Source organism: Sciurus vulgaris, assembly GCF_902686455.1.
Source record: "Sciurus vulgaris genome assembly, chromosome: 17".
Classification (NCBI taxonomy): Eukaryota; Metazoa; Chordata; class Mammalia; order Rodentia; family Sciuridae; genus Sciurus; species Sciurus vulgaris.
Window position 1 is genome coordinate 45,256,232 of NC_136478.1, and position 27,706 is coordinate 45,283,937.

Here is a 27,706-nt window from a genome sequence, read left to right on the forward strand (position 1 = left end):
GTGGGCTGGAGAGATAGCTCAGTTGGCAGAATGCTTGCCTTGCAAGCATAAGATGCTGGGTTCAATCCCCAGAACCACAAAAAATAAGAGCAGAACTAATCACAAATTTACTTGGGCCTGGAGCAGTCTTCCAATTATAAGGCTTTAATCACTTTTCCAAATTCTTCAATGGTACCTGTTATATCAAGTTTTCAATTCCTTTTTTTTTTTTCTCTCTCTCTTTTCCTTTTCTTTCTTTCTTTTTTTTTTTTTTTTTTTTTTTTTTCCACTTTTCTTTCTTGGTACAAGGGATTAAGCCAGGGATACCATTGAGCTACATTCCCAGTGCTTTTTATTTATTTAGAGATATGGTCTCACTAAGTTGCTGAAGCTGGCTTTGAACTTCTGATCCTTCTGCCTCAGCCTCCCAAATTGCTGGGATTACAGGTGTATACCACCATGCCCAGATTCAAGTTTTCTATTTCATACTGCAATTTACATAACCCATAGTTTGCTAGAGATGATCTATTTCCTTTAAAACATGTTTATTTAGAGTTATACAAGGTAGTTTTATCATCTTTTTTATCATGTCTCAATCTATTATGTCCTTTTCTCACCCAGACCAGGCAATCATACAGGGAGGCAAATCTTGAAACATGGATTTCAAGTCAATTTCTTTTCTTATATGGACAACATGGCAGCTCAAGGAAACACGCACTTTTTAAACACTGGAATGATGGAAAACTTGGGGTATAGTGTCCAGGACAATCACAAGGAAAAGTATGGGGGAGAAAAGTGGATGCTACATTAATTTGCAATTTAAAAAAAGAAATTCCACTTCACTGATTTCTGCATGAAACATTCTAAATTCTAAGACCTGTACAAAAGGTATCTCTTATGCTGGGCTTGGTGGTGCATGCCTGAAATCCCAGTGACTCTGGAGGCTTAAGCAGGAAGATCCCAAATTTGAGGTCAACCTGAGTAATTTACCAAGAACCTGTCTCAAAAAAGAAAAAAAAGAAAGAAAAGAAAAAAAAAAAAGTGGCTCTTCTAAGTTGCTAAAAGATATTTTAAGCAAGACCAAGAAAATATAGTATCCATTATAACAGGGCAACACTAGCTTTTGTCAAATATTATGCTGAGTAATGAAGTTTACAGTGTTTTGTTTATCCAATATCAGGATAGTAAACTATTTCTTAGCTTTCATTTTCAACATAAATAACTACACTTTTAGTAAAGTTTGTGGTTGACATCAAAAGACATTAAAAACATTGCTTTATTATTCAGAAAAGGGGTCAATAACAACTGCTTTAGCCATTTATATTTATTACAAACAAGGTAGAGAAAATGTAGCTGGTGTAATGTTAGAGTTCTTAAAATAGTTGGCTGCAGTATTATTTTTTAAATTGTTAATACAATAAAAGATACTGGTGATATTAAAAATGGAAAACTTTGGTAAATTGCGCTCTAATATACTATTTGACATAGGATTTGATAGTCACAATTTATATTAAATTCACATTCACAATTCTAAAATACAAATAATTCTTCTTATGCAGCTCACTGAGGAAAGTACCATATATACTTCTAAGTCTCTTTGCATACATTTTGTATTCTGTTGGCATTCTATTTAGTACATTTTTAAACTCTTCTCTGCCAGAGTAACCATGTATATATCTCATAGAGTATTCTCTCTAGCCTTTTCTATATGTTCATATTACAACTGGAGCATGGTTTCTCTTGCAATGAAACCCTTTGTCCAAATTCATTAAATTGGTTAGATTTCTCCTACACATGAATTCCTCCATACCCAATGAAGCTCTGTATCTTGCTCAAGACTTTTCCACAATTATTAAATTTTCATTCCTGTAGGCATTCTTTCGAGCATGAATTTTCTGATGTCTACTGAGGTTTGGCTTCTGGTAGAAAGCTTTGCCACATTCATTACAACCATAGGGTTTTTCTCCTGTGTGAGTCCTCCAGTGTTTATTGAGGCATGACTTCTGGCTGAAACATTTCCCACATTCTCTGCAACGATAGGGTCTTTCTCCTGTGTGCATTTTTCGGTGTACATTGAGATATGATTTCTCACCAAATGACTTCCCACACTCACTGCACACAAAGGGTCTCTCTCCTGTATGTGTTCTCTGATGTTCTGTGCGATGTGACTTTTGGGTGAAGGCTTTCCCACAGAAAAAGCATTCAAAGGGTCTTACCCCAGTGTGAATTCTCTGGTGCTTAATAAGTGTTGACTTATGTGAAAAGGCTTTCCCACAGTCAGTGCATCCATAAGGCTTCTCCCCTGTGTGACTTCTCTGATGTCTAATGAATTCAGACTTGTAGCAGAAGGCTTTCCCGCACTCACTGCAGACATGGGGTTTCTCTGTAGGTGGAACCCTCTTTGGTCTGTACACAAGAGAACTGGTTGCTGCTGGTTTATACATAACTGCTGGATTACAGCTGAGAGTCTTTTTACAAAGATGGCAACCCCAGTGCTTTTCTCCATTAAATCTTCTATCATGGTCTGTACGCTGTACCAATTTCTCATATCCATAACATCTGTCTTGCTTTTTTGCATAGTTTCTCTTACAACAAATCAAGTTTAAATTATGGTTCAAACTCTTTCCATAAGAATCCCAGTTATTGGGGCTTTGAATTGAAGATAAAAGATCAGTGCTCAAAAGTGGTATTTTCCCAAACTTATTACATTCATGGGGCTTTCCCTTGGGCAATGTTTTCTTGCTGATGAATGCACCTTGTTCCAAAAGCATATCTTGCTGTCTATTCCTCTGGGTATTAACTTGCCAGAAGTCTTCTGGAGAAAGTACAAGTGAATCATCCCTTATGAATATCTGTTCTTATTATGATCTGGAATAAAACTACTTTAGAAATGCCCTCAAAATTTAAAGGGTTCGCAGTACATGGATAGAATGAATGATAACAAAAGAGCACAATACAGGGAAGAGTGTCCTAGAAGTAGTGAGGATTTGGAATACTAGCACAAAATAGAATGGAGTACATACAGAAATAATTTCAAAGGTGGGATGATACAGAGCAGGGGTTGGCAATGTGGATTTTTTTTGTTTTGTGTTGTTTGTTTTTTGCTGTACTGGGGATTAAACATACCACACTCTACCACTGAAAGCTATAACCTCATCTATTTTTGTTTTTCACTTTTTTGAGATAATGTCTCACTAAGTTGCCCAGGCTGGACTTGACCTCGTGATCCTCCTGTCTCAGCCTCCTGAGTAGCTGGGATTATAGATATGCTGGTGGTAATCTGGTCCTTTAAGAGCCAAAAAGTGAATATTTAAGGCTTTGTGGACCATATGGTCTTTGTCACAATTAGTAGCAGAAAAACACAGACAAAATGTAAACATAAGACTATGGCTGTTTCAATAAAATTTTATTCACAAAAATAAGTGGCTGATCTGTAAGCCATGGTTTGCTGAACCCTGCTTAGAAATAAAATTTAAGTGTTATACAGAACCTTGCCATTCAAAGTGAAGGTCTTTAAGAGGAACATTTGGCCTTATTTGGGACTTTGCTAGATACGTCTAATCTCAGACCCTGCCCCAGATATACTAAATCATAATCTATTTTAGCAAAATGCCTAAATGATTAACACATCAGAATTTGACAAGCACTGATACAGCAGTTATTACAGAGTTTATCCTGTTAGGCTAGACAGCTATAAATAGCAATATACTCTAAGGCTACTGTATTTTAGGAATCTATTTCTTTTATAATCTTATGAATTTTATTTTTATATGTAAAAAATGGGTCTTAAACATATGGACTTCTTAAGAAGTCCATGGCACAAAAACAATTAAGAACCCCTGACTTAAAGACATGCAGGCATGAGATACACTAGATGTGATTTTAGGAGATGTCAGTGAGAAGTGGGGAGAAAGCCATTTCTAAAAAAAGAAAACCAGTATATGTGGAAAGAACAATTAGAGTGGAAGGAGATTTTAAATGAGCGCACATTGGCAAAGCTCTGGAATGAAAGCAAGGTGAAGCTGGGTGCTGTGGTGCACCCCTATAATCCCAGCTCCTTGGAAGACTGAGGCAGAAGGATCACAAGTTTGAGGTCAGTCTAGGCAATCTGGCAAGGCCCTATTCTCGACAAAAAATTTTGGTAAAGCAGCCCTGGATTCAATCTCTGGAGTGAAAAAAAAAGGAGGAGGAGGAGGAGGAGAAAGAAGGTAAGCAAGCAAGGTGTGAGACAATATGAGGGACAGCAAGGACAAATAATGACTTTAGTTTTTACATACAAAGAACAGGGTAAGTGGACACACCCATGGAAATGATTCACAGACAGGCAAAATGGGAGCTGGGTGGTAGAAGGGTACAAAAGGGACCCATAAGGCAAAGGGACCAGTTATGAGCATCGTGTGGTCTCAAAATGGATGAGTTCTTTAAAGGAATGACATGACCAGGAAGAGAACCAACTTATGGAAACCAGGAAAAGCAGCCCATTGGCAGGAAAAGGCTCGTGTAGAGAACACACGACATTCAGAAGGCAAAGCTGACAAGGTACATTTTGTGGAATTTGCAGTTATAAAATTCTCAAAAGAGGGAGAATAGTTGATAGCCAGGTTATCTTGGTTTCAGGAAGATAGATGGGCAGTTTTATGAAGCAGAAATACACCCCAGAGGACACCAAGTGTAGAGGTTAGGAGTAGTGTGGTTCAGAAGCCTGAGGACCTGGATTCCAATTCTTGCTCTGTCCCTTACTTGTATGTTCTCTTATTGTTTCCTAATTTGTGAATGAGGTAATAAAGGGGGACAACCTCACAGGTGTTGTAAGGGTTAAATCAGTTGATCCATGTAAAGTGCCCAGAGCAGACCATGGCACATGGAGAACATGGAGTGCCACCCCACAATTCTAATTATTTGTGAGAACACCTGAATGTGAAAGAGGTGTTCATGACCTCAAGAGATAGAGGATGGATGCAGGGAGGTGGACCAAGTACATAAGAGCAGGGCTGAAATTTAAAGTAGAGGTGGAAGGAACATCCAGATAGGTGTGGTGGGGACACAGGGAGGTCAAAGGGTCATCAAGAAGGCTGAAATGTTCAGAAAAATGTCAAGCAGGACCCTAAACAAAACTTCAAAGGTGCCAGCTTCCTATGGTACCCCTTTTGCTAGATTTATTGCACTTACCCTGACAATGGCAGCCTGGGCACGCTGCCTCACAAATCCATGGTGCTTCTTCCTGCTCCAGCCTGAGGATCACATCTGGTTTGGTGCCTTCATAACCTGTTCCAGGAAAATGATCCAGGTTTGGGGATGAGCTCCTTGGTCTTCAAGCAGCTTTGAACACTGCACAAAAAATATTGTACTTGGGAGGTGTATATATACACTTCATCCAGAACCAGTGGAGTTAGTAACCTAGGATGATTGAAAATCGGGCAAAACCCACTGAGGCAGCACAGTGCAAGGGTTAGGAATGTATTCTGTAGCCAGGCTGCTGGGATCAAATTCTGGCTCCACTATGTACTGGGAGGGTGACTCTGGGCAAATTAGTACACCTCTGTGTGCCTCAGTTTCCAAAAGTGCAAAATAATGGTACTGAAAAGTACTTACCTCATAAAACTTTTCAAAAAAGGTTTATTTCCAATCTTTTTCTTGCTTTCAGACTTTAGGCTACAGTGTGATGGATATGGCTAATGTTTTTTTTTTTTTTTAAATCCAATATTCTGACTTTCAAATGCCACTACACTATGTAGATAAAGAAATACTATGGAAAAGTTAAAATAACATGTTTAAGAAGGTGACTGAATCTATATATTTTTAAAATGCTAGTGTCGGGGTATTTGTTCCACCAAAGTTAGCTTCAGAGTTGTCTTCTGGCATCGGTTACTAGGAGAAGGTTCAGAAGTGCTTCTACTGTAGTTACAAAATGGTATCCTGCCAGTCTGGTGGCACACATCTGTAATCCCAGCAACTTGGGAGGCTAAGGCAGGAGGTCAGCCTGGGTAACTGAGCAAGGTAGGTATGTTCTGAATTATATAGTGAAGCTTTTCTTACCCACTGAGACCAGGTTACTGTAGGTCTCCAGCATCACATCCCGATATAAGGCCCTCTGAGAAGGATTCAGCTGGCGCCACTCCTCTTGAGTAAAGCCCACAACCACATCTTTGAATGACACGGGTCTCTGCTGAAGCTGAAATGAGAGTAAATTATGTGGAAAACTGTTGGAGGAGGTGGATGATGTTGACTTATACTGCTCAAGGTCAGAGCTTTTCAAGACCATCTGCCTAGGATGCTCTTTCCTAGCTTATTCCTAGCTTTGTGCTATATTTGGTGGAAAACATGAAAATCATGTTGGAAGCTACCCACCAACTGTCATTCATACTTTGAGTCAACAACCCACAGTGGGTGTTGTACTGCTGGTTGCTGGGAACACAGTGATGGTTCCTGACCTCATGGGACTCACTGTCTGGCACAGGGAGAGCACTTTGTGGAATCATCAGCATGGAAGCATCATGACAGCTGTAATGGCAGGGCGCCTACACTGTAGCATGCAAAGAAGTAACTGGTCCATTAAATTTTTCAGGGTCTGGTTAGGTTTCAGAGCTCAGGGATATGTGGAGTTGAGTCTACAGGAAGATGAAGAAACTGCACTCTGCAGGGAACAGTGTGAACAAAGGCATGGAGGCAAAAGAGTGATTTTGAAGGTGGCAAGTTACTCAACAACACGGGCAAAGTACACAAAGGGCTTCGAGTGATGAGATGATGAAGTGTGTGCACAAAGCATATGCTGGGAGGCCACGGTGAGTCCTTTTCATTCTGTGTGAAGTGGTGTAAAGTAATTCTAAGCAGACTGGAAAGTTAAGGGTGCATATTGTATTCCCAGAGTAACCACTAAAATCATAATGCAAAGAGGTACAGTTGAAATGGAGTTCTAAAAGATGTTCAATTAGTCCACACACATGCGCACGCGCGCGCGTGCACACACACACACACACACACACACACACACACAAGAAAAAAAAAAAAGAAGAAATAGAAGATGTACACCCCTATAATCCCAGTGACTGGAGAGGCTGAGGCAGAAGGACCTCAAGTTCAAAGCCAGCTATGGCAATTTAGTGAGACCGTGTCTCAAAAAAACATGACTCTGTTGTTAAGCACCCCTGGGTTCAATCCCAAGTACCACAAAAAATAAAATAAATTAAATAAATAAAAAAAGTAGACAGGAGGATTATATTCTGGTGTACTACTGCATAGCAGGGTAACTACAGTTAATGATTAAGTATTGTATATTCAAAATAGCTAGAAGAGAGTTTTTGAAAGCTTTCGTCAAAAAAAAAAATGATAAATACATGAGGCAATGTATACTTTGCTGTTCCTGAATCAACTTTGTTTTGGAGAGAGTTGGTCTCTTGTTGCTCATTTTAGGTGGACACCTAATATTATGTATGTGAATCATAAATGACAGGGGATTTAGAACTTCCTATGACTCTGACAATAATAGCAACACTGTCATATCACTGAGGAGCAAAGGACTCCAGCGTTTTTGTCCCCTGAAGAACAGGGGGTTTTGCTATTGGGCTGAGACTGTTTCATGGGAAACACTAATGAACCTGTGTATTAAACTTATTTCTGCATTTATTATTGGTAAGGACTGTTTACCATACTACTGCTTCTCATACTTTTGGGTACAAGGATCACCCAGAGCCATTTAAAATTAGATTTGCAGGCCCACCCACAAAAAACCCCCTCCAGGAGGTCTGGGGTGAGGCCTTCCATTCTGTATTTCTAATAGCCTCGCAGGAGATACACACGGCATCTCTGTAACCAGCAGCACGGCTCTGCCTCAGTACGTCAGGGAAATGTCTTCAAAAAGTACCTTGAAAAGCTAGTTTTCCCCTAGAGATATTCATGTTCTTCTTCCTCATGAGCAATGCCAATCATGGGATAATTTGTGTTTGCCTTTTTGTTGAGCTCCCAGGAAGATAACAATTACTGACCTCTCACTGGCTTCTCTACTTTGTACATCTGTATTCCTAATGAGGAATGTTCCTTGCTTTGGTGCTCATAAGATCAAACTTGAAAGCTACCTGAATGTCATACTCCATGTATTTATTCTCCATGAAGCATTATATACCTGGTTTTAAAAAAGTTGTTCTAAGTACTAATATGTTTAAGTGTCTTTCCATCATGACTGTGCAGAGATGAGGCTGTGGTATTCCACCCAAATCCTCCTGAAAGACTGGATGCTGCAGGCTTGAAAACTTTCTCAGATTTTTTTTTGCCCAGTGGAAACTGCCCAACCCAAGGTTATCTCTCTTCTTTGGGGCAACCTACAATCAAAGGTTGATTTCAAAATACTAAAATCCCCTCACCTCAGTCAGGGACAACATTGAGGGCTATCCCAGCTCCATAGTTTGTTTTAGTTTGTTTGTTTTGAGGTACTGGGGGTTGAACCCAGGACCTTGAGCATGTCAGGCAAGTGCTCTACTACTGAACTACACCGCCAGACCTTACTTTTCATTTATTTTTTAAAATTTTGAGATAGGGTCTTGATAACTTGCAGAGGCTGGCCTCAAACTCCCGCCTCTACTGGTATTACAGGTGTACTACCAGGCGCACTACCACCATGTTATGAGATCAGCTCAGGCCTCTGTTCAAAACTCCCTCTGCCCTTTCTCCTTTGCCTCAGAGGAGTTCCAAGAGCCCTCTCAATAAACCCTATGTGCTAAAATCTCCATCTCCAAATCTGTTTTCCTGAGAATCAGCCCATGACAGTGTCTATGCTTATAATGGGTATTTTTATTTTTTTTCTAGGACACTTTCCCCAAGAAGGGAAATTTGGCTACTTAATGTCATACTCACCTGGTACTCGAACATTTTCTGCTGTTCTTGGAAAAAGAGTGGAGACCTGTGAAGGTAGAGACTGGGAGGAAGAGGATTGAGGGAGAACAGAAAACAGCTGTGAGGATAAGATCTGCCTTGGAACTTGCAAATTCTTCTGTGTTTTAAAATCACTGTGGTAGAAAAATAAAATGACTGCCATTCAAGTCAGAATGTGAATGCATAAAACAGACTTCTAAGAAGTAAAAGCTTCTACCAAAGAATAAATGAAAGTCAAAAAAAAAAAAAAAAACAAAACCCTTGAAATTAAATAATTAGACCTAAATTCTGAACAAGAGATAATTTATGAAAATATTACAACGAACCCAAAGAAAAACTAACTGTAAAACAGTAAAATAGTCTCAAACTATGGTCATAAATAATTAATGGAAAACTACACCTTGTTGTCATTAAAAATAATTTAAAAAAATAAATAACTTTCAAAGCCAGGTGCAGTGGCGTACACCTATAGTCCCAGGTACCCAGAGGTTGATACAGGAGGATCACTTGAGCCCAGGAATACAAGGCCAGCCTGGGCAACATAGTGAGACCTCCATTCCCAAAAACAAAAACAAAAAACAATTTCCAACATAAAAAATTATGTTGCTTTTAATCCATATGTTTAAGAAATACTATGGCTTAACAAATTATAAAAGAAAAATGGTAAATTATAGTTTTAAGAGTATAAGTAAACATTTTGTGATATACCTGAATGTTTAATGTTAGAACTGTGTTAAAATCACCAAAATAATAAGGTCTAAGTTTTCAAATTAGGTTTTTCATGTCTATTCTCACTGAAGTGATCTGGGGTGATGTCCCCTCAACTAGAAAAACCTAATATTCCCTGCTAGTATCCAGATTATTACCTCTATCACTCTACCTCTAATTTTCACTAAATAGAAATGGAGCTCCTTGGAAAATGGCTGAGTTCACATCTGAAACAAGATATACCTCCACAGTCTTGAGAGAATCAGAAAGCAGGGATACTACCTCAGTGGGTGGGTCATGGCAAGGGACACAGGAGTCAGTCACAAGGGACTCCAGTCATATAAGGAAGAGTGTTAAAAGAAAACTGGTCCTGTCTACCGAAAATAAACATATGAATACCTTATGGGCTGGTGCTGTCATATGAGTGCACATGTCACAGAATTTTAGCCTATAAAAACTATGAATTGGGCTGGGGAGATAGCTTAGTTGGTAAAGTGCTTGCCTTGCAAGCACAGGGCCCTGGGTTCAATCCCCAGCACCGCAAAAAAAAAAAAAAAAAAAAAAAAAAAAAAAAAAAAAAAAAAAACTATGAATTTGCAGTGGTATTTTAAAATCACAATATTAAAACCTCTTCTTTCTTAAATTATCTGATATTGTAATTAGCTACTGACGATCATCCATGTATTAGGAAATATGGAAACATGTTGGCACAAATCACTAATAAAGAATGTTCAGTTTTTCACTCACAGGAGTGCACTATGTCATGATCTATAGGCTGGAAATGAAAAGCCACATCTAGGAGCAACAAGAGCTCTCACACAAGGCTGGTGAGAATGCAAACTGGTTTAGCCATTCTGGAAAATTATTTGGCTAAAGATGAACCTAAAATCTCCTATCTCAGAAGTTCTACCTGCTGGATATATACCAGAGTAATAAATGTGCACTGTCCACACAAGATTGTGCAGAGCAATTTTAATCACTGTAAACTATCCTAGACCTGGCCTGGGAAAACTGGAAAAATTATGGTACATCCATACAATGGAATTGACTGGAACTGGGGTGTAGCTCAAAGGAAGAGAATGTGCTTAACATTTACAAGACTCTGGGTTCAAGCCCCAGGACCGACATAAATTAAATTTAATAAATAAATAAAAATGATAACACATCCTTATAGACCCAGCTACTTGGGAAGCTGAGGTGGGAGAATCAGTTGAGTCCACCAATTGAAGACCAGCTTTGCAACATAGCAAGACTCCATCTCAAGAAGAAAAACAGGAAAAACAAAAACAAAAACAGATGAACCGTCCTGACATCCATGAAACAACACAGATATATAGATAAATTCCACAGACATTATATCAAATGGAAAAAGTCAAACATAGGTGACAACATAGTGTATGGTTCTATTTCTATGAAGTCCTAGGATAGTTAAAACAATGGAAAAAACAAAACAAAACAAAACAATGGGGTTGTGGCCCAGTGGTAGAGTGCTTGCCTACCATGTATGAGGCACTGGGTTCAATTCAGTGACAACAGTCAGAATTGGGGAGACATATCTGCTGAGATGGGCTGAGGACTCATCTAAGATAGGGGTCAGAAAACTTTTTCTTTAAAGGGCCAACAGTAAATATTTAGGCTTTGTGAGTCAGATGCTGTTTGTTGCAACTACTCATTTCCACTTCATAGTAAGAAAGCAGCCACAGACAATAGTACATAAAGAAATAAGTGTGGTTATATTCTAATAAAACTTCCATTACAAAAACAAAAGGCAGGTCAGATTTGGCTTGCAGATCATAGTTTTTCAACCATAGTTCTAAGATGATGAAAACGCTAATTCAAGTGGTAGTTACAGGAGTTTACACATGTTTAAAAATTCATCAAGTTGCTGGGCATGGTGATGGTGCATGCCCATGATTCCAGTTACTTGAGAGGCTGAGACTAAGGAGGACTAAGTTTGATGCCAGTCCAGACAATGTCTCAAAATAAAATAAATGAGTCTGTAGCTCAGTGGTGGAGCATTTGCCCAGCATGCACAAGGTCCTGGGATCAATCCCCAGAACCATCCCCCCAAATTTATCAAGTTGTACGTTTAAGATGTGAATATTTTGTTCTATATATTTCATACTTCAGTAAAAGACAAAGGGAAAAGGAAAAGGAAAGATAAGACTAAACCCACATTTTGGTTTGCCTAGAATTGATTTCAAGGCAGGAAAATTATATCACTAATATGGGGGCAAGAAGAGCTTGTATCCTGATTAGCAATCTTGATCGGCAGGCCTGAAGGCCAAAAATTCAAACTTCATTACCCCACAGCAGACTTCCACTGCTAAATCCAAATTCATTAACCAAATGCTGTTCCCACACAAGTTATAACTAAAAAACAAAACCCAAAAAACCCTGAAAAAAATTCAAGAATTTAAAAAATTCAGTCAGGTGTAGTGGCACATGCCTGTAATCTTAGCAATTTGGGAGATGGAGACAGGAGGATCTCAAGTTCGAGGTCAGCCTCAGCAATTTAGTAAGGCCTAAGCAACTTAGCAAGACCCTGTCTCAAAATAAAAAATAAAAAGGGCTGGGGATATAGCTCAGTAGTAAAGTATACCTGGGTTCAATCCTCCAGTACCAAATATGTATGTGTATGATATGGAATGCAATTAAATATTAACAATGACTCAATTTAGGTAGAATATTTCTTAGTCTAACCCAGAATCATAAAGCACACTCTTCACTATTTGCATATTTATTGTCCAGTGACTTTTTTCATCATGAGAAAATCCATAGGAGGTTTGAAAATGGAGGGTGGTTCTTTGAAAGAACTGAAGTATTGACAAAGAATTGACCTGGCAAGAAAGACCTGGGACCCTCCAGGTTGGGGCAATTAATCTAATTCTCTAAGAGAGAATGCTTCCTCCTTCACTTCACAAGGCTTGGTTACCCAGCCTCTGCCTGGTCTCCAGAGCTTCAGGGTTCCAGTTGAATGAAACATAGCAAGTGTGCTGGCCTGAAAGACCCAAATATCAGTGTATGGGCTCTAGCTGTGTCCATTTAGGTCTGTAACTTGGGTAAAATCACTTCCGTCAGCTTTAAATGAGATGATGGCATCAACAGATGCTAACTAGGGCTAGGGTGTGGCTCAGTGGTACAGCACATGCCTAGCATGTGTGAGGCACTGGGTTTGATTCTCGGCACCACATAAAAATAAATAAATAAAATAAAGGCATTGTGTCTATTTACAACTAAAAATTTTTTAAAAAAATAGATGCCAACTAAAACCACTGGTGAAAGTTGGATGAGAAATAATTACATAAGCCTGATATGGTGGCATGCACCTGTAATCCCAGGGACTCAAGAGGCTAAGGCAAGAGGATCACAAGGTAGAGGCCAGCCTCAGCAACTCAGTGAAGCCCTAAGCAACTTATTGAGATCCTATCTTAAAATAAAAAATTAAAATGACTGGGACTGTAGTTCAGTAGTAAAATGTACCTGGGTTCAATCCCCAGTAACAAAACAAAGGACCTAATATTTAATAATATGAAAGGAAAAATATAAGCTTTAACCTGGACAAACCTGGCATTCATTATCTTAATCAAGCAGTTAACATCACCAGTAAGAAGATATATGACAGTATGTGACTCCTGTACTGTGAAAGATACAACATTCCTTCTGTGGCATTCCTGCCCCAAATGCATAATTAAATGTTATCATGAGCAAACATCAGACAAAATCATATTGAGTGACACTCTATAAAATAACTGACCTATACTCTTTAAAAATGTCCACTTCATGTAAGACAAAGGCCAAGGATCTGCTCCTGATCATAGAAGTCTAAGGGCTGGGCATCCCAGCTAGTCAGGAGGCTGAGGCAAGATTGCAAGTTCCAGGTCAGCTTGGGCAATGTAATGAAATGCTGTCTCAAAAAAATTAAATTAAATTAAATTTTAAAAAATTTTTAAAAAACTGGAGAGTGCTTGAGCATGCATAAAGTCCTGGGATCAATCATCAGTACACAAAAGGAAGGTGGGGAGAGAGGTAAGAAAGAAGAGACACTAAAGTGATGTCAGCTACAGGCAGCATGTGATCCTGATTGGATTCTGGAACAGAAAAACAAAAGTTGCTATAAAATGACATTATTAGCTGACCTGTGAATATAGACTGTGGCTTAGACAATAGCATTAAATCAATGTTAACTGCCTGATTCTGAAAACTGCTGGCTATGTGAATATTCTCATTCTTAGGAAATAGGCACTAAGGTATTGATGGGTAAAGGAGTATCATGTCTGCAATTTAGCTAAAATAATTGAAGTAAAAGGTAAGAATTATACATACACAAACACACACACACACACACACACACATATAAAACAGTCACATATCACACAGAGCATATACACACAAGTACACACACAGGTTTACCTAGATAATTCTTTATAAAGGATACATAAGTAATCTCTTTTAAGTTTTCCAAATAAAAAATAATTTCCAAATAAAAATAATTAAAAAAATTATAGACACAGTAGGTCTGCAGATCCTGGTACTACAACCATTCTGAGATTTCAGGGATTTTCCTGCCACTAGGTCAGGACAGAGTGAATTTCCCATACTCCCAGAGGCCAAGTGAAGTGGCACAAATCACAAGTGGCCACATCCCAACCTACAGGATAGTTGAATGCAAAGTTAGACAAATGTGCATCTGAAAGAACATGCCTATCGGGCTGGGGCTGTAGCTCCATGGTAGAGCACTTGCCTAGCACGTGTAGGGCACTGGGTTAGATCCTCAGCACCACATAAAAGTCCATCAACAACTAAAAAAACATTAAAAAAAAAAAAAAAAAGAACATGTCTATCACACTTGCAATGTGACTAATGTGACTACAGCCTTCTCTGCCTCTCCCTCTCTCTTATCTCCCTGGATCTTGGGGGTCAATTCTTCTCTCATCATTTAGTCACAGACAGTCCATAGAAGGAGTAAAGAAGTAACACCCTTAAGTTGGTTCTTGCTTAGCTTCTAGCTCAGGGATGATGCTATTTCCTCACACCTGGCAGTGTTGGCTCTGGCAAGAAGTCTGGGACTGCTGGGTGCGGTGGCACACACCTGTAACTCCAGTGGCTCAGGAGGCTGAGGCAGGAGGATGGCAAGTTCAAAGCCAGCTTTAGTAAGGCCCTAAGCAACTCGGCGAGATCCTGTCTCTAAATAAAATATAAAAACAGACTAGCGATGTGGGCTCAGTGGTTAAGTGCCCCTGGGTTCAATCCCCAGTACAAAAAAAAAGAAGTAGTAGTAGTAGTAGTAGTAGTAGTATTAGTAGTAGTCTGGGACCTCAGTGACCCCCTCATAAGAGGATTTTTGTCCCAAGGTTCCTCCTCCTAGACCAGATGGGGTCTTTTACCTGGCCTGCCAAGCACTGACAGTTTCATCTCACAACAGTTACTCACCCTTAGCTGCAGCCCCTGGCAGGGCCTTCTGCAGGTGTGGACAAAGTTCTGAGGCCCTGAGGGCTGGCAGGAGCTGGATAGCCCTGCTGTCCAGCAAGACGGAAGGATCCAAAGATCTGCAGGGTACCCAGGAACCTGAAGATAAGCAGATCCCTTGGTGAGTATCATCCAACTCTCCTCTCCCAAATATTCCTGGCCTCAGGGGGAAAGCCTGCAGAGACCCATGGAGGAGAACATGGATGAGTGACAGTTCCATTCTGGGCTTGAGTATTTCCACAAAGACCCTGAGCCTGGGAGTGACAAATTTGAAGCCAAGAATTTCTCTGACTGCTGGAATCTAGGTCAGACCTTTCCCTCCATAGGCCCATTTCCTTTTCTATAGAAATTAGAAACAGGAAGAGGCTATCACGCAGAGGCTTAGAAGCCAGACAGCCTGGGTTCAAACACAGTCTCTAACATTTATCGGTGGGTGACAATGCATGAACTAGTCACTGTGTGTCTCAGTTTCCCCATCACTTATTTCTTATTTTTCCCTTCTTTGACTTACAAAGAGAAAAGAAGACATTTTTCTCGTATATTGTTCACTTGCCTTTTAAAAACAATCTATTATGCTCTTTTTTGTTTTTTGATACCAGGGATTGAATCCAGAGGTGCTTAACCACTGAGCTACATCCCCAGCCTTCTTTATTTTTTATTTTGAGACAGGGTCTCACTAAGTTGATTAGGACCTTGTTAAGTTGCTGAGGCTGGCTTCGAACTCACAATCCTTTTGCCTCAGCCTTCAGAGTCGCTGGGATTACAGGCATGTGCTATCATGCCTGGCTCTATGTTCTTTTGTTTTTGTTAAGAGGAGTTTATTTTAGGGGTCACAGTTTCAGAAGTCTTAGACCATAGACACAGCTGACTCCATTCTTTGGGGCTGGAGGTGAGGCACAACATCTTGGTTGAAGAATGTGGTGGAGAAAGCAGCTGGGAACATGGCACCAGGAAGCAGAGAGAGAGAGCTGTCTTCACTGTGACAAAATATAAACCCCAGAAGCACGCCCCCAATGACCCACCTCCTCCAGCTACACACTACCTGCTTGTAGTCACCACCCAGTTAATCCCTCTCAGAGGATTAACACACTGATTGGGTGATGGCTCTCATAACCCAATCATTTCACCTCTAAGCCTTCTTGCATTGTCTCACAAGTGAGCTTTTGGGAGACAGCTCATATCTAAATCATAACATTACATCCCTGGCCCCCAAAAGCTCATGCCTATCTCACAAGGCAAAATACATTAAGTCTATTTCCAAGAGTCCCCATAATCTAAACAGTTCCAAGATTGCCCAAAAAGTCCAAGTCCAAAGTCTCCTCTGAGACTTGAGGCAAATTTTCAGCATAAGTCCCTGTAAAAATCAAAAGCAAGTTACAAATATCCAATATATGAAGGTACAGAATAAACATCTCCATTCCACAAGGGAGAAATAGGGGCACAGAAAGAAGGAATGGGACCAAAGCAAGACTGAAATCCAGATTGGTAAACAAAGTCCTGTAGTTCATGTCCAGCATCTGGGGCATATAGCACTGTGATGTTCTCTCTAAGGGCTTGTGTAGCTCCACCCCATGGCTTTGCTGGCTGCAGTCCACATGGCCTCTCTCTTGGCTTGTGTCTGCTTGGTTCCTGCAGCTTTCCTTGGTAGACATTCCACAGCACTGGCATTTCTTAGTCTTGGGGGTCTCCTCCACAGCTTTGGCTTCCTTCTCACATCTCCACGCAATGCCCTCTCAGAGACTGCACAGGGACCTCACCCTGCTACAGCCTGCCTGTCCCCTCAGTCCTTCCTCTGAAATCTTGATGGAAACCTCCATAATCCCCTAACTCCCACATCCTGCATTCCTGCAGAACCAGCACCATATGGTTGGCACCAAGGTCTTCCAACATCTCTAGCAGTAGCCAAGCCTCCTGGGACCAAGCCTTCAGCAGCCTCTCAGTATCTGGGTGGCTGAGCATGGTGAAACAACTTCCTAGGTCCCTCTGTCTAGTCTCTTCTCAAAGGAACTTTTACTTTTACACCCTTGAACCTGAGATGAGTGTGGTCTTCCCAATTCTTGAGACATCCTCAAGCCATCTTTCTTATTATCTCTGGGCACAATCTTTGGCGTTTCTTTAGTGGCTGTACTGTACTGTACATTCCTTAGCCCCAGTTTTAATGACACTTTTCTGCCCAAACTACAAGTGTTTCAAATCTTTCTGTTCCTATCACAATTAACTTAGCTAAAGGCTGCCTAACGAACTAATTAGCATAGTGGAAAAAAACATGCGGTATAAGGAATTTCATCTTAGTTTTACTTTAAAAATAAAATATTGGAAGCAATAAAAATGTCCCAGGAATTAAAGAATGAGCTGATAATGATAAGTTACAAAATGGAACATAATGTAGGCATTAGAAATAATAACTGAAGTCTGGGGATATAGCTCAGTGGTAGCCTGCTTGCTCAGATGTGCAAGGCCTGAGTTCAATCTCTAGCACTGCAAACAACAAATAATGATAATAATGAGGATAATGTAAAATCTGGGTGTGACAGTGCATACCTGTAGTCCCAGCTCCTCAGGAGGCTGAAGAAGAGGAATCACTTGAACCCAGGGGCTTGAGACCAGACTGGGAAACAGAGCAAGATTTTGTCTCAAAAACAAAACAAAACCAAGAAAGAAAGAAAAATGGACAAGTATACTACTCACTGACGTGGAAGAACATTTGTGATATACACTGATGTAGGAATTATAAGTTACAACAAACAGTGTGAAAGCAAGATTCTATTTTTAAAATTATGTAAGTTTAGGACCTGGGGTTGTGGCTCAGTGGTAGAGCTCTGCCTAGCATGTGTGAGGCACTGGGTTCAATCCTCAGCACCACATATAAATACATAAGTTAAAGGTATTGTGTCCATCTACAACTAAAACTATTTTTGAAAAATTATTTAAAAAATTATTTAAGTCTGAAAATATTGATTGTTGTTTTCTGAGTGAAGGGATTGGAAGGAATTTCACTTCTTTTTAAAGGCTAGTTTATTTTTCTTTTTTCCTTTTTGTTGCTGTTGATGGATCTTTATTTTATTTATTTATTTATATGTGGTACTGAGAATTGAACCCAGTGCCTCACACATGCTAGGCAAGTGCTCCACCACTGAGCCACAACCTCAGCCCAGGAATTTCACTTGTTGATGCTTTAATTTTTTGACTCTCAAGATCCTCATGTTTATCTATTTATTTGAATATATATACTAAAGTCAATAGTAATAAGAGTAAAAACAATAAATCAAAGTAAGCATTTTCACCCAGTAATGCAACTGGTTCTTGGAAAAGAACAAATAAAACTATGACACATCTTAGAAACAGATTGTAGAAGCAGGAAAAAATAAATTAGGCTTGTATTTATTAGGCCCTGACCTCAAATAAGGCACTGAGTTATTTCCACATATTGACTCATTCAATCCTCACACTGCCCTCTCAACCAGGTACTACTCCATTTACAGACAGGACATAGTGCCCCAGAGAGGTGAAGTAATTAGGTAGCACTGAGATTCAGATCCACTTTGTCTGGCTGTAGATGGTGTGCTTTTAGTTTCTCAGTCTTGCTCTCTCCCCAAGTGAAGATGGGTTTCTCTTCTTCTTTTTTAAAAAATATTTTTAGTTGTAGATGGACACAATACTTTTATTTTATTTATTTTTATGCAGTTGAGGATTGATCCCAGTGCCTCATACATGGTAGGCAGTACCACTGAATGCTGTACCACTCAGCCACAACCCAGCCCCTACGTTTCTTAAAGAGTGATACAATACCTGATATGCACATTGAATTGAACTAAAATCACTGCTACCCTTCGATTTTAAAAGATGAAGTAACCGGGGACAGATGGTGAAACTATGAGGAATTTTTTTCCCAATATGTTTTCTTATGATGGTCTGAGCTTTGACTCCCCAACTAACATAACATTTTTAAAGTTTTGTTAAGTTTCAAATCTGCAGTCCCCATTTTAATTTATTTTATTTTTCTGGTACTGCAGATTGAACCCAGGGGCACTTTACCACTGAGCTACATCCCCAGTAGCTCATTTAATTGTTTATTTTGAGACAGGATCAAACTAAATTGCCAAGGCTACCTTTGAACTTGCAATCCTCCTGCCTCACCCTCCTGAGTAACTGGGATTATAGGCGTGTGACACCTGGCTATATCCCCTATTTTATATGTATAAAGGACATATTAGTACATTTGTACAAATAAATGCAGAGAGGATAAAGGAAAACTTCTATAATAAAGGTAGAAGGAAAGATGTAATTACAAAATCACCATTTGACAATCATAATAATAGTAATTCAGGCCAGAATCATTATGGATTCTTGCCTAACACTAGTGAAAGAAACTTTGAGGTTATTGACATGTTCTCAAATGATCTCTCCATAAATTACTTATTAATATAATTTTATAGTGGAGAAGTCTGGTGGACATAATCTTAACCATGTGATTACAGTTAACATCATCATTAATGTGACAAACCAACACCGTGCACTTGATGGAGTACATTGAAAAGGATACAATGTCACTTTGGTGATATTCTTGTCAAAGATACACAACATGACTGATTATGAGAAAAAATCAGAAAAATTCAAATTGAGATACATCCTGTAAAAATAACTGGCCTGCACTCCTCATAAATGTTATGATCAAAAATGATAAAATATACGAGCAAAAAAAAAAAAAAAAAGATAAAATATAATGACTGAGAAAATGTTCCAAATTAAAGTAGTTCTATTGTGCTATAGGTGTAGATCAGTGATAAAGAGTGTTTGCCTAGCACACTCAAGACTCTTGGTTGTATCCCCAACGCTAGAAAACAAACAACCAAAAACAAAATAAAACAAAACAAAACAAAAAAACAAGGATTCTAAAGAATCATGTAATCCTGGATTAGAATCCAGAACCACAGAGAACAGTTGCCATAAAAGACATTACTGGAGGCTGGGGTTGTGGCTCTGTGGCAGAGCGCCTTCCTGGCCTATGTGAGGCACTGGGTTCAAGCCTCAGCATCACATATAAAACAATAAATAAAAAATAAAGATATTGTGTCCATCTACAACCAAAAATATTTTTTTTAAAAAAAGCCATTACTGGGACAAGTGGAGAAATCTAAATAAGGCCTGTGATTAGATAATAATATTTTAATTTTAACATTTATGCTTTCAATAATTTTATTGGGGTCATGTAAGAAAATGTCCTTATATTTAAGGAGTTCATAAGGGTAAAGGATCATGTCTACAAATTACCATCACATGGATCATAGAACATATGTGCACATATATACAGGGAAAAAGAAATTATTTGCACATATGCCAAAATGTTAACAGAATCTGAATGAAGGGTGTAACAGGAATTTTTGTCCTATTTTTGTAACTTTTCTAAGTCTGAAATTATTTAAAATGGAAAAAAGACATACAAAGAGAAAAAAAAAAAAAAAAAATCAAGAGTGCCCTAATTGGTGGGATGGATTTCTCAGCAAAGGAAGCAATCAATAAGGTGAAAAGGGAGCCTACAGAGTAGGAGAAAATCTTTTCCACACTTCAGATAGAGCACTAATCTCCAAAATTTATAAAGAACTTTACATGAAAAATACAAAGAACATAATCAATAAATGGGCTAAGGAACTGGGGCAGACACTTTACAGAAGATATACATGTGATCAACAAATATATGAAAAAGGGTTCAACATCTCTAGTAATTAGAGAAATGTAAATCAAAATCTAAGATTTCATCTCACTCTGATTAGAATGGCTATTATGAAGAATATAAGCAATAATAGGTGTTGGCATGGATGTGGGGAAAAAGGTACACTCATACACTGCTGACGGAGTTGCAAATTGGTGTAGTCACTCTGGAAAGCAGTATGGAGATTCCTCAGAAAACTTGGAATGGAACCACCATTTGACCCAGCTATCCCACTCCTCGGTTTATATCCGAAGGACTTAATGTCAGCATACTACAGTGATGCAGCCACATCAGTGTTCATAGCAGCTCAATTCACAACAGCTAGATTGTGGAGCCAACCTAGATGCCCTTCAACAGATGAATGGATAAAGAAATTGGTATATATACACAATGGAATATTACTCAGCGATAAAGAAGAATAAAATTATGGCATTTGCAGGTACATGGATGGAGTTGGAGAGTATCATGCAAAGTGAGAAAAGTGAATCCCAAAAAATCAAAGGCTGAATGTTTTCTCAGATAAGTGGATGATGATACATAACAGGGTGCGGGGGTAAGAGAAGAATGGAGGATTGTGTAGAAGGAAGTGAGGGGAGGGGAGGGGGGGAGGGGAGGAAAGATAGTGGAATGAGACAAACATCTTCACCCTCTGTACATGTATGATTACACAAATGGTGTGAATCTATATCACGTACAGCCATAGAAATGAAAAGTTATACCCCATTTGTGTACAGTGAATCAAAATGCAGTCTGTAAAAATAAAAATAAATAAAATTTAAAAAATAAAACAAAATAAAATAAAAAAGAGTGCCTTATTTGCGGCTGAGGATGTAGCTTGGTGGTAGAGTGCTTGCCTAGCATGTGCAAGATCTGGGTTCAATACCTAGTACAATCACAAGGGTGGGGGTGGTGGGAAAGAGAGTTCAATTAATAGAATTCAAAAACCGGTAAAACCAGCTTGTGATCTTAGAAGTTGGGAGAAAGGATCTCATTGATTGGGTGACTAGAAGGGAGCATCATGAGGACCTTCAGGGTACTATAATACAGTTTTCAGATCTGAGCATATTAACCAGCAGTGCTCCTTTGTGACAATTCATTAAGCTTATATTTATGTTTTTTAATTTTTTAAAATTTTTTTAGTTGTAGGTGGACACAATGCCTTTATTTCATTTATTTATTTTTATGTGGTGCTAAGGATCAAACCCAGTGCCTCACACATGCTAGGCAAGTGCTGTATCACTGAGCTACATCCCCAGCCCCATGTTTATTTTGCATGCATCAAAAGGTTTATGATAACAATTTTTTCAAAGAAAAATTATTTGCTCCCAAATGCAATACTGACCACAGTATAGGTGACAAAGGAAATCTGCTTGGAGAACAAGGAAATACTGAACTCCTTACTCTGTGCAACTGAAAAATACTCTCTGACCTTAATATTAAAACTTGACCTGTATGGTTTCTGAAAATACCTCCTGCCTTAGCTTCTGGCTTCCTTTGTTTCTTAAGACATTATAAGCATTGTGCTTTGTCTAAAGGTTACATAAGGACTGAATTATTTTAAAATCAATTAAAATATTGTTTCAGTAATGCCCCCTTTCATTAGGCTAATGGTTAAAATCTCCATTTACATTTTATTTGTAATCTTGTCTCAGCCATCTTAGTGACTATTAATTCAATTTTAACTTAATAAACAACAATTTTTTTTGTTTTGTTTTTGCAGTGCTGGGGATTGAACCCAGGGTCTTGTATGTGCGAGGCAAGCGCTCTACCAACTGAGCTATATCCCCAGCCCAATAAACAACAATTTCTAATAGTAGATTTAAGGTTTTTTTTTTTTTTTTTTGTGGTTTTTATCTTTATTGAATTGCTCTATCAGTACTCATATGACACTGATTCATGGAAGTCAAACACAACATGCCTAAAAAGTACACAAAAACATGAAATGACTCTTAGAACACGCAACTTCCAAAACTAGTTTCTTTTCCTGTGATAATTTATTTTTGAGTCTAGATTAAAGCATTTTCCAAACTCAGTTTACTCTTTCAGTCAAATCTTACATTATTATTTTAGATACTTACTCAGTAAACTCTTTGTTGTCTAACCACAGGCAAGATCACACCCATCCTGGTTGCCTCCAAGTAAGAAACCAGGCTCACTCTTGGGATGCTGTCACAGATGGACATGTCATTATTTTTGCCAGAAAGAACACTAAAGGAAACATTAGAAGAAATATGCATCAAATTCCTGACAAGAGCAATAGAAGCAATATATTTAACAGTGTATTACTTAAGATAAAGTTTACCATTTGATTTCTTTTAAAGCATTTTTATTATTGTGGGTAACTCTTAAAAGACGGGAGTTTCAAAAGAGTTTTTAGGTGGGCCTTGGCCAAGAGGGATCTGATGCAACCGGCTGCTCAGTGGAGCAGTGTCACAAGGGTGAAATGCTTTCCCATTATGCAGGGTGGAAGCCTCAAATTCTTGATTTTTTTGTCCCCTACCTTGAATTTCACGGGCCTCCCTCACACCAAACCCCTTAAGCGTCCTAATCATTGACATAACATGTTTCCACTCATGGGCCCAAATCCCTAATCCCCAGAGGTTCTTGTAGTCAATGATATTCTCATATGTACAAATATGACCACAGTTCAGATCACACAGATGGCCAGACAGCAAATTACATAGATCCCAATCATGAGTCCACACTGACTTCGACATTCCAATGATCCGGGATCAATTGCCGACCTCCATAGTCCCACCCCTTTCAATAACTCAGAGTACCAATCACTGATCCTCACTGATCCCTCTATTCTTCATTCCCAGATCTACAAAAGTTCAGTCATTAACACTCAAATTCCCAATGATAACGTAAAGTCTGAATCACCGATGGTCCGAAGCCCTAATGCTTTCCAATCAATGCCTTCGAAGAACCCCACTTGGCCCCAGATCCATGAAGAACATGAAAACTGACCACCATGCATCCAGTCAATCGAGATATTTCAAAGAGCCTTGGTTTATTAATTCCCACACATTCGCATTCCATCTTCTTCACAGAGCCCCTGCCACTGACTCTTACAAACCTCCGCCCCCCACTACGGGTCCCCCACGAGACTCAGAACCCAATCACTGAACCCCTCAGTCACTTTGATATTGACCCTTACAGGTTCCCATAATTGACCCCGTCGGGCCTCCGTAGTCCCCAGTCACCATACTAAATAGGTCCTGATGTTTGACTGTTTCTCACACTGACCATTCGCGTTTATCCTGGATCGGCGCCTTTCATCTACAACTGGTCACCCTACCACACGGCCTCACGGTGGTGTAAGCTCTTCCCATCCTGAGTGACCCGTGCGCAGGCTCAGTCGCGACTTACAGGTTGTCAGATGCTACCCGGTAACCTTCCAGAGAACAGGATTCTGGGGTTTCAGAGCTTTAATGGGAGGTACAATGGCGGCGCCTGCACGATGAACGCTGGATGGGGGCGGCCATTTTTAGAACTCCACCGTACAACGCATGACTAAACTCTTTGCTAGACCAGGGATGCGGCTCTTAGGGAGAGAAGAGCCAAGTGCCCCTGGGTCTCTAAAACAAATGTCGCCGCTGCTTTTAGACACATACGCTCAAGCCTGCTGTGACCAATATGGCGGGGTCCGAATCTCGAAGCTAAACTTTGTCTCCATTAGCCGGGACAGTGAAGATGGCCACACATAGTTTTATGATTTCTTACGTGCAATGGGTGCGGCCGTCTCTTAGGAGGAACTCTCTTCCAGCAATATAAAACTTTTTCGGGGCCAGCCCTAAGACTTGGAGTACAACGAAGTGACTCGCACTCAGGGGACCTGAGGTGATGGGGGAGGGGCGTGGCTTCACAGAGTGGGCGGTGCCGCAGAAGGGAGCAGGTTCGAAGTTCTTAACCAGTCACTGAAAAAAGAAAAATGTTGGAAGTGCTGTCGTTATCTTAGGTGGTTTGCCCCAGAATCCGACCTTTTACAAGAATGTAAAAGCATGCAGTTAATTTTGGGACACTGAGACAGGAAGGAGGAAAACCAATAGAATGCATCAATGAGCAAATTGCCCGTGAGCAACGGGAGCTCTATTTTTGCAGAACCCAGAGAGATTGTGTAGAAATCACCTCCAAGTTGTCCCACCCAAGGGCCGATGAAGCTGAGACATGTATACAGCATCTCCCTTCCTTATTGTTTAAGGGCTTTACGGGCGTTAAAGCCCCAGAATTTCCAGCCTGCTTCATGGGCTGTTCTCAGGCAGGATATGTAGGTGCATGTAGTAAGAAGCCGGGGGTCTAAATCTGGGAATGGTGAGTGCCCTGGGGAAGAGCTCGGTATGAAAGCATTCCCTTGATATTCCTTGAATATCACATAAAGCAGTACTTGCACATCACAGGCATTGGAATATCTCTAGAAATGATTGATTTGTCCTATGACAATAGATTTTTTTAAGTATCCTAATTTCAACTGGTTATCATAGCAATGGGGTACAATCTCCCAAATGGTTTCCAATGATTCCTACCTCCTAGTATTCACCCACTGTGTACACCCCTTCCACATCATGCCATGGTTGGTCTGTGAGACTAATACAGTACAAAGCCATGGCACCTCACAGTTTAAATTAGGTTATAAAAGACATTTTGACTTGCTTGAAGTGTTCCCACATACACACCCAAATAACTTACTGTGGGAGAAGTTAGTTGCCGTTTTCGTCAGCTTTGTATAACTGTGATCAAAAAACCTGAGAAGAACAACTTAAAAGGAAAAGTTTTTTGAGGGCTCATGGTTTTAGAGGTCTCAGTCCATGATGGACCTACTCCGTAGCACCATAAAAATAAATAAAAACCCACCCATCTTTAGCAACAGCCTTATACCTGACCATCAGAAAGTATGTGAGACATCAAATTTATGTTTGTTGTTTTAAGCTTGTGAGTTTGGGATAATTTGTTATGCATCAATAGATAACTTCAAAAGCTGTGGTAAAGATACTATCACAATTCCTTAAGTTGCTAATCTTGTGAGATTGTTTTTATCAAAATAGAGGGACTTATTAGCAGTTTCCTCTTTTTCCACATGATAGAAAAATTAAAGGCCTACTTCAGCACAGTAGGGCATGCTTGTAATTCCAGGAACTTGGGAGACTAAATCAGGAGAAGCATAAGTTCGAAACCAGCCTCAGCAACTTAGCAAGACCCTGTCTCAAAATAAGAAATAAAAAGGGCATAGAGTGTAACTCAGTGATAAAGTGTCCCTGGGTTCAGTCCTCCCACCAAAAAATGAAAAAAAAGACAAAGCCTGTGGCTGTGCTAGTCTTTTAAAATTTCACGAAGAGCTTAAGAGTCTTGTATGGTTTTAATTAATATAACTGGTTTATATGACTGTGCTTTGAAGTATAGTAATTAATAAAAGTAACCATTTATAGAGTGCCTGTTAATGACTGGCCTGTTACTGGCTCTCTCATTTCAAAGGCTGTTCTCATTCTAGGATAGTTTGATGAAACTGTAACAATTGGTAAATTGTCAGGCATTAAGTCAAAGGGAAGAAGAGCTTTTGAGGGTCTTTTGCTGGAAATTAAATGCACTGCCTCAGAATCTACATATGTATCATTTCTTCTCATTATTCACCCAACCGCAATAGTAGAAATACAATCCAGAAAGGAACAACTGAAAATATTAAAGACTGCCACAGATACTGTGAGAATACTTTAGTAATAGCCAACTTACAGAAACTGCAGAATGAGGTGATCTGTCTGTAATCACTCAGTATTAAAGAAAGCAACAAGAATCAGAGACGTACATGTCTGATGATGTGTTAGTCAGTTTTCCTTTACTGTAATAAACACCTGAGACAAACCACCTTTAAAAAAGTTTTATTTTGGCTCTGTTTTGGAGGTTTCAGTCCATGATCGATTGGCCCATTGCTCTGGGCCTGTGGGAAGGCAGCACTTTATGGGAACATTGTGTGGTAAAAACTGTTCACTTTGTGGCGAGTTGGAAAAAAAGAGGAAAGGGAGGAGACGAGGATTGCATTATCTCCTTTTAGGGCATGCCTCCAATGACCCAAAGACCTCTCACAGTCCCCACCTCTTAGTTTCCACCACATCCATGTCCCAATGGCAACATGGACTGGGAAGTAAGCCTTTAACATACGGGCTTTTGGAGGAACATACCAGATCTACACTATAGCATCTGTGTTATAGAAAGGTAAAGGATCATACTATTATTAAGTTTTACTAAAAATTGATTAAAACCTCAATATTTAAGACACTGAATTAACGAGTAAAGAGGGAACTGAGAACTCCAATAAAAGCAGAGTACTCAGGAGCTGAGGTGTGGATGGGGAAGGAGAATGCCTGGATAAAGGACAGGAGTAAAAGAAGAATGTTTATAAAATAGTATACAATGGGGCTGAGGTTGCCGCTCAGTGGTAGAGTGCTTGCCTAGCATGCATGGGGCAATGGGTTCAATCCTCAGCACCACAGAAAAATAAATGTGTCCATCTGCAACTAAAAGATAAAAAATATTTTTAAAATATCGTATACAATGTCTGATTTCATTTTTGACATGCTCAAGAATAGACAAAACTATTGAATTAAAAAACACGAAGTAGGGGCTGGGGTTGTGGCTCAGTGGTACAGCTCTTGCCTCACACATGGGAGGCACTGGGTTCGATCCTAAGCACCACATTAAAAAAATAAAGGTCCTGTGTCCAAATACAACTAAAAAAAAAAAAAAAAAAAAAAAAAAAGGCACAAAGCAGTCAACTCTAGGAGCTATTGACTCAGAAGGAAATGAAGGGAAGTGATAAAAATATTCTACATCCTGTTTAGGGTGGTGATTTCATGCATCTATATATTGTCAAGACTTACCAGAGTGAACACTTATGATTTGTGCATTTATTATATGTAAATTATACACTAATTTTTAAATGAAAATGTAAAGTGTTCCAAGTATTGAGTGATAATGTGGGCC

The 27,706-nt window shown here is 39.4% G+C and overlaps 1 protein-coding gene across 4 annotated transcripts; it reads right to left on the reverse strand.

The window, feature by feature from the left end:
• Positions 1 to 248: 248 nt before the first annotated feature.
• ZNF793 (zinc finger protein 793) lies at positions 249 to 27,047 on the reverse strand. 4 transcript variants are annotated; one of them, XM_079118834.1, is made up of 9 exons: positions 25,421 to 27,047; positions 23,981 to 24,714; positions 22,810 to 22,939; positions 14,986 to 15,196; positions 13,310 to 13,459; positions 8,827 to 8,887; positions 6,016 to 6,151; positions 5,149 to 5,244; positions 249 to 2,794 (listed from the first exon to the last, which is right to left on the reverse strand). In XM_079118834.1, the coding sequence occupies exons 5-9, from the start codon at positions 13,369 to 13,371 to the stop codon at positions 1,812 to 1,814; spliced, it is 1,338 nt and encodes a 445-aa protein (XP_078974960.1). In that variant the 5' UTR covers positions 13,372 to 13,459; positions 14,986 to 15,196; positions 22,810 to 22,939; positions 23,981 to 24,714; positions 25,421 to 27,047; the 3' UTR covers positions 249 to 1,811. The 4 variants fall into 4 exon arrangements, with proteins under 4 accessions (XP_078974960.1, XP_078974961.1, XP_078974962.1 ...); XM_079118835.1 differs by lacking the exon at positions 13,310 to 13,459 and having other exon boundaries at positions 23,981 to 27,043; XM_079118836.1 differs by lacking the exons at positions 13,310 to 13,459; positions 14,986 to 15,196 and having other exon boundaries at positions 23,981 to 27,044.
• Between the last annotated feature and the right edge of the window lie 659 nt (positions 27,048 to 27,706).